Source organism: Pterocles gutturalis, unplaced genomic scaffold (assembly GCF_000699245.1).
Source record: "Pterocles gutturalis isolate BGI_N339 unplaced genomic scaffold, ASM69924v1 Scaffold47397, whole genome shotgun sequence".
NCBI classification, from domain to species: Eukaryota; Metazoa; Chordata; class Aves; order Pterocliformes; family Pteroclidae; genus Pterocles; species Pterocles gutturalis.
In genome coordinates this window covers 1-7,430 of record NW_010117225.1, presented here as the reverse complement: position 1 = coordinate 7,430, position 7,430 = coordinate 1, and the positions used below count along the sequence as shown (strand labels likewise).

General features: G+C 42.1%; 1 protein-coding gene across 1 annotated transcript; it reads right to left on the bottom strand.

The window, feature by feature from the left end:
* Positions 1–572: 572 nt before the first annotated feature.
* Positions 573–5,184, bottom strand: LOC104463406 (NKG2-F type II integral membrane protein-like; the record flags this gene model as incomplete). The annotated part of the gene is made up of 4 exons (XM_010075721.1): positions 573–724; positions 1,840–1,938; positions 2,992–3,196; positions 5,103–5,184. Coding segments are annotated over 4 exons (538 nt in total), but the record flags the coding sequence as incomplete, so codon positions are not given.
* Between the last annotated feature and the right edge of the window lie 2,246 nt (positions 5,185–7,430).

Genomic DNA, 7,430 nt, shown 5'->3' with positions numbered 1-7,430 from the left:
TTTAGGGTTAGGGTTAGGTGTTAGGGTTAAGGTTAGGTTTAGGGATTAGGGGTTAGGGTTAGGGGTTAGGGTTAGGTGTTAGGGTTAGGGGTTATGGTTAGGATTAGGGGTTAGGGGTTAGGATTAGGGGTTAGGGTTAGAGCTAGCGTTAGGGTTAGGTTTAGGTGTTAAGTTTAGGGTTAGGTTCAAGGTTAGGTTTAGGGGTTAGGGTTAGGTTTCTCAATGTCCTTTGAATAGCCATACCTTTCCTTCCTACATGGACCTGCTTTGTGATACTCAGTGTTTCAGAGTGCCAGGCAGCCCCTGACTGTGGGATCTGATTGCTCAGCCCACTACAAGCTCAGCAGAGGCAGGCAGAGAGAATCAAGTCCCTCTTGCCAGCAGGCCAAGAGAAAGCCTTGCCTCTGTCAGAGCCAGGAAGGAGGTGAATGGGTCCCGGAGTGTTGCAAAGGACCTTTACACTCTCCCTTCATCACAGAGGGGAAGAGCCAGGCAGTGGAGTGCCTTCCCCCGTAATCCTACCATCCTACATGGCAAAGGCCCTCTGCCTTTGCCACTGGAATAGCACCCACCATATTGCTGGTACCACTGATCACCAGGAGATGAGCTCCCTGTGCCCGGCAGGAGTCCTGGCTGGAGTGCCAGTCCTTTCTCTCCTTGGAGAAGAAGTAGCAGCTCCCTCTGTAGGCCACCCACTCCTCAGGGCAGCGTGGACACTGACAGCCTGCAAAACAGTCATACATCTCTCTTCCCACTCACAGCCATAACCTAGTTCATTATAAACAGATTTCACAAATCCACCCTCTCCAGAAAACGACTGACCACAGTCACAGTAATGCCATCCTTGGATCTCCTCTGAGACTAGCAAAGACAATGTAATTACCTCCATCAGAGTCTCTGAAGGGCTCTGTAAAGGGCATCCATTTTCCAGATTGGGAATAGGTGGGAGAGCGTAGAAGGGTCTCTTGGGACCTTCCTTTTCCTTCCCAGGGTTTTCACCTTTTTATTTTTCCCTCCCTTTTTTTTGCTGTCTTCTCCATATACACTTTTTCTTTGGCCCGTGTTTCCTTCTATCCCATGGGATAGGCAAAGCCCTGGCACCTGACAGGTTTGTGGCAGGTCACCCATTTCCATACAGCCTCCAACACGAGCACTGGCTGCTGCTAGGGCACATCCTGGAGCACTTTTCTGAAGTACTGCTGCTTTGTATGAACAGCATTTCTGATTCCTATACTTGCCTGACCCTTAGCTTCATAGCATTTCACAGCAAGCTTGTCAAAAGGGTTAAATTTCCAAGGAACAGGAATCATTTTATAACATCTGATAGTCATGGAGGTCTTGTAGTTTGAAGCACCGTCCTTCTCCTTCCTAACAGGAGAGCAGCTGGTTCTACTGGCCCATAGATGGCCACTGAATACCTCAGGGCTCATTCTCTTGCTGGACAGCACTGGTCTCCAAATCCACGTAAAATAAATGAGCCTTCAGGTTATGTCCTCCAGCCTAGAGCTGTATTCATGAGCATATAATGGTCCTGAGTGAATGAGCACCCAACACGGTATACACTGAAGTCTACCCAGTTGCCCCTTTCAAAGGCATCTTTGACACCCTCTAACCCTTACTCTCTTGTTCCTGTTGAAGGCAGGTCTAACCAGACCAAGCTTAACATTTAAAAATCTCAAAAAAAAAAAAAAAAAAAAAAAAAGAAGCAAGTGTTTTAAGAGAGAAAAGGCACTTCCATGTTCTTCTTGGACCCCTGAGCAGACTTCAAGATCTCTGTTTTGCTCCCTTCCACAATTCTAAATTCAAAACAAATATTTTCAGTGGAGGAGATTTATTTACCTTTGATAACAAAACTCAGTGTTGTTCCCAGTAATGCCAAGAAAAGGATCCCTAGAATCACTGTAACAATCCAGCAAGTAGTACATGAAACAGGAGAATCTGACAAGAAGAAAAAGAACATAAATGTGAGAAAGGTGAGGTTTTCTCAATGGGATCAGCTCTAAAAATGCAACATATATCAAACTGCATTGTTTACCTCACCCTGCAATCATGTCAGAGTCCAATACTGTCTGACCAGGTTCTTTTCGATATTCCACACATGGACAATTTAATGTTTAATACTAAACTTACTTATTTGAAGACACATGATGCTACACGGGATCTCGATTTAGCAGACTGATACAGCTATGTGTTGTAAGCACAACACAAGCTACACTTAGCAGAATATAGCAATGTCAACACACAGCTGAATTACAATACAAATGTGATTCTCATTGCCAGTCTCTATCATGTGCTTACCTTCACAATGCTGAGATGCACCAGGAAGTCATATGTGGGTTTAAGCAGCTCAAGCCTCTTGCTCTCTTCAAAGCTCTTTTTGTCAGTTGTTCAGTGGTTGTACTCTGTACTAGGCTGAGACACATATATGCTCCCCCCATGCTAGTCTGGCTAACTCAGGAAGACATTCGCACTCTTTTGATTAACTCATGGATGAAAATTTACACAACTGGCTAATCCAGTCAACTGGTACAGCCAGTTGATCCACCCAGCTGATAAAACTGTTGATCTGAAAAAAAGGTACCTCTCCGGTCCCCTTAATATTATGTTCAACTTTCTTTCTGACAGCCATGTTCAGTCACTGCATACTTCACGAGCACATTGCACTTGCCCATCTCCTTTGAGACTTCTCCCATTGCAGGGGCTTATTGATCTGTCACAACTCAGGATTACATCTGAAGAGAAGTCCAAATACAGTGACCATTTTGATACAGCATCAGCAGAAATTAGTAGGTCACACATTACTTACTCTGTTGGAGCTGCAAGTCTCCAACTTTAACCTGCCTTGAACCACCCATCCTTCCCAACTTCAAAGAGCAGGATAGAAAAGAAAATTTTTTAGCATACAAATGCAAATCTCTAATTCAGACATGAAATCTGTTAGACTGTTTATTCAGGAATGCATACATCTTTCCCATTATTAACAGATTTTACCTTTGTTCTTGATGTGCTTGTTCTCCTCTGTTCTTTGTCTTCTCATCGTCAGTTTCTTGGAAGAAGTGCAATGTTTCACATTGAGATAGATGTGCTCCTTTTCATTCCTGTCACACGCTTTCAAGTATTGCTTTTTTTCACTTTGCTTTACTTGGAATTTAGAAGTCCAACTAGCTACAAAGTCCAGATCTGTATCTGAATTTCCCTGAAGGTCAACAGAGCTTTTCTTGCAGCAGTTTGGAATCATTTCTAATGACAGAGCATATTATTAACAGAACAGTAATACATAGAAGGAATGATGTCCTAAATCAGCTTTATGGAATACAAAATCATCTAAGCAATGACAGTAGCTCATTAAGAGCTCTCTCTTGTGATTAAACTGCTGCTATGACAACTACTAGGTAGCTCAATGTTAGACAGGGGATCTTGCTTTCACAGGGAAGTGAAGTTATCTAGCATTCTCCACATCAACTAATATAAATAAGCAACTTAGGCTTGACAGAGAGGACAAAGTTGAAGAATTAAATTTCCTTGTGTAGCAAATGGATAGACATGGGTAATTCTAGTGGGACAATTTGCAGAACGCAATTCTCTCTTTCACTGCAAGCACCATCAATAAAAGCAATCCAGATGCATTTAATCTATATCAAAACAGAAGTCCTTTGAGCATTTGGACAAGAAAATTGGGGAAGTTTACCTTAATTCCACAGGAGGAAGCTGAAATGTAGTAGCAGAACAAGTGGTGTATCTGTCCTGGTCTCCATATGTGACTCTGCAGGATGACAAAGTGATCACTGCCACTGGAATGAAACAGGGCAACTGAGAGATGAGAAAAAAGTACTGTGGTGACCCACACAGGAAACTTGTATTCTTTTACCCTAGCACAAAGTTTTACTCTTTCAGAGTTATAGTGACAAAAGCTGTGACTGCTATGGTCACATCAAATTCTGACCTAATTTTAATATCATATTAACTGAGAAACAGCATTGAACAAGCTGAATCTGTAGAATCCGTTACTAACATCATAGGCTCGTACTGCCAATTCTTTTCCTACAAGAACAATTTCTCAGATCTGTCCAGCAATATCAGTCTTTCCACCTGTCCTGGTTTTGGCTGGAACAGAGTTAATTTTCTTCACAGTAGCTAGTAAGAGGCTGTGTTTTGGATTTGTGCTGAGAAGAAGGCTGATAACATACTGATGCTTATACTTGTTGCTAGGACAGTCAGGGACTTTTCAGAATCTCTGCTGTGCCAGTGTCTGCAGGTGCAGGAGAAGCTGGGAGGGAGCACAGCCCCAATGACTAGCCTAGGATTCAACCTTGGGTTTGCACAAATTGGCCAATGGTACATTCCATATCATGCACATCATGCCCAGTATATTATGAGGATCTGTCTGGAAGTTCTTTCTCTTTCTCTGGGTCATCTCCCTCTCTCTCAGGGTCATCTCCTTCTCTCTCGGTTGTCTCTCGGTCTCTTGGACACTCGGGCTCTTATCTCTTTTGCAGAATTGCAGTTCCAGGATTCTTTCTGCTCCAGGATCATCAGCTGGGAATGGGCTGAGCCTTGGTCATCAGGTGGTGAGCAGTTGCACTGTGTGTCATTCATTTGTATATTTGTATATTTGTTTACTATTATCATTATTATTAACATTATTTTCAGTTTTGTTGTAGTTTAGTTATTAAATTTTTCTTATCTCAACCCTTGAATCTCTTTTCCCTTTGCCCCTTTAAGTCTCTCCCCCATCCCTGGGAGGGGGAAGGGTGAGTGAGTGGCTGAGTGGTGTTTGGCTGTCAGACAGCTTTAAAACCACACCACCCCCCAACTCTTTGGTCTGTGTGGAAAAAGTTGCTCATATCTACTATACAGGTAGGTTGGGACTTGGCTTCACATGGAAAAGAGAAATTATAGTACCTTCAGAACAGAAGAGGACTTCACTAATCACTCATTTTGTTAATTTTGAGAATTAATAAAAATCTGGAAACATAATTCTATGAACACTTGTATAATTGCTTTCACTTTATAGGTTACCAGGAACTTAAGTGTTTAATTTTGAAAGATTAAAAAGTTCTCCATCCCTTTCCTCATTTCCTTTCCCTTCTTTTTCTTCTTACTCCATTTATTTTTAAGGACGTGGACAAGAACTGGTTGAGGACGTAAAGGTTGGAGTTAGGCTTGGCTGCAGTAAGCAGCATCCTGAAAAGAAGGGGTAAAAAAATCAAAAGCAGATTCACAACCAGGGACTTGAGAGCAAACTTCAGCCTGCTCAGGAATTTGCTTTTGAGAATCCAATGGTAGACAGTCCTGAAGAGAAGAGGAGTTCAGAACAGCTGGTTGGTTTTCAGCTTCTCTGAACTCAAGAATGGTCCATCCCAATGAGTAGGATACAAAGCAAAAGTGGCAGTGGGCCTGCATGGATGAGCAAGTTGCTCCTGACTAAATTCAAACACAGAAAGGAAGCATACAAGAGGTTGAAGCAGGGTCAGGTGATCCAGGAGGAATCCCTTAACTTGGAGGGATGGTGTTAGGAAAGCCAAAGCCTGCCTGGATTTGAATCTGATGAGCTATGTGAAGGGCAACAGAAAAGGTTTCTACAAGGTACATCAGCAAGACAGACGTCCTTAGCAACTTGCTCTAGTTGACACTGCTTTGAGCAGGGTGATGATGATCATCAGGGCTGCCTTCCAATCTCAACTATTCTGTTTGGAGAGGCAGGTAGGTTCTGCCTGGCCTTCCAATACAGTAATTCTTTGGCTACTGCAAAGGATTCCTTGGACTTAGTAAGTTAAAACAGACTTTAGGTTGCTCTGTCTTGTGCTGCTGATAAGGTCTAAAAGAGATTTTTCCCAGCCTCCACATCCCAGAGGTCTCCTCCTCCCTCACTCCACTTTGTGCTGTGTGTGGTTCAAGAGGCTGGAGGATCCATGCCAACTTCTGGGACAGTTCTGCAGGAGCAAGCTGCAGGATGCTGTTCACCTGTTTCCATAGAAAAATTTAAGGGTCTGTGGCTTTTGATGTTTCAAACTCAGCCAGACAGAGCATGAGTAACTATAATGCAAAAGATCTCTCTGGGGGCAAAACAAGCTAGTACAGTTCTTCCTAGTAATTATACATGCACCTTAATTCACAAGATCAGAATCAGTTGTGCACCCAGCAGAAATCACATGAAGTACGAACACTGGCTGGACTAAGAACTTTAGCACCTTTTTACAAATCTGTGGCTCCCTGTGGACAGATCTTTGACACAAACATCAGGTTTATCACACTCCCCAGCAAGCTGGACCTAAATTCTGCCTCCATGCTATTCTGGGACAGGATGTGTTCATTTAAAACACAGATGTATCCAACAAATTTAAATACAGAATGCCAGACTAAATTCAATAGAAGGCTTCCTTTTTATAATTCTGTATAAGAAATCACAGAATCATAGAATAGGTTACAGACAATTCAGCTTGCATCTGCTTCCTCTTTCTTGTCACAAGCAATAAACCACAGCAAATCCACACTTTGAAAAGATAATACCAGCCCACAGGAAATGCTTCTTCTGAAGACATTAGCTTCAACCAGACAGGAAGCAATATCTTCACAAAAAGCTTTGTTGCCTAATATATTGCTCATAAAAAGGAATGATTAATAAGAAAGGTAATGAGGAAGCTCTGAGTGCTTCTATTCCACATTGCCATGTATATGTCATAATGCCATTTCTTTGTGTGTCTCACCAGTTGATAGGCATATTCTGCAACACATCCATAGGTTAAGAACTTAGGCAAAGCACCTCCATTTCTGTTTTGTTTTTTTGTTTGTAGGGTTTTTTTCTGCTGCTCTGGTTTTTGGTTATCTCAGACTTAAGACGTCTCATGAAAATACAGAAATACAATGAACAACAAATAAACTCATTTACACAGAGAAGCATACATTTTCTGTAGTGTACATTTCTACAGCGTACAGTACTGCTCCTATCTCTTCACCTCATCTTGTGGTGAAGAGCTGAGACCTGCAGCTCAGCTGTTTACATACAAGATCAGATATATGCTGTTGGTACAATAAAGAAAGGAACATCTGATCATGACCTGACTTAGGTAAAAATATTTAATTTCTTTCACTCTTGTTACAATGATTCAGGTGAAAACTAATTAAAGATTTCTCAGTGGCAACAGCTCTACTATAGCCTTTCCACATCAAAATGTTCTTTCTTGGCTACCCAAGCCCCATGCATCGCCTCCATGTATTAAATTTCTAGTACTAGCCATAGGAAACTGATCAAACCACTTCTGCTCATGTTGACACTAAAACCGTTCTGTATGGGTATGTGAAAGGTGAAAGTCTCTGCTTCATGAAGATTATCCCATCAAAGACCCTTCCAATGCAAAACGGGATAATAAGGAGGGAATGAAGAAACAGAAATCCACAGAGACACAAACTTGGTGCACAAGAAAGAACAG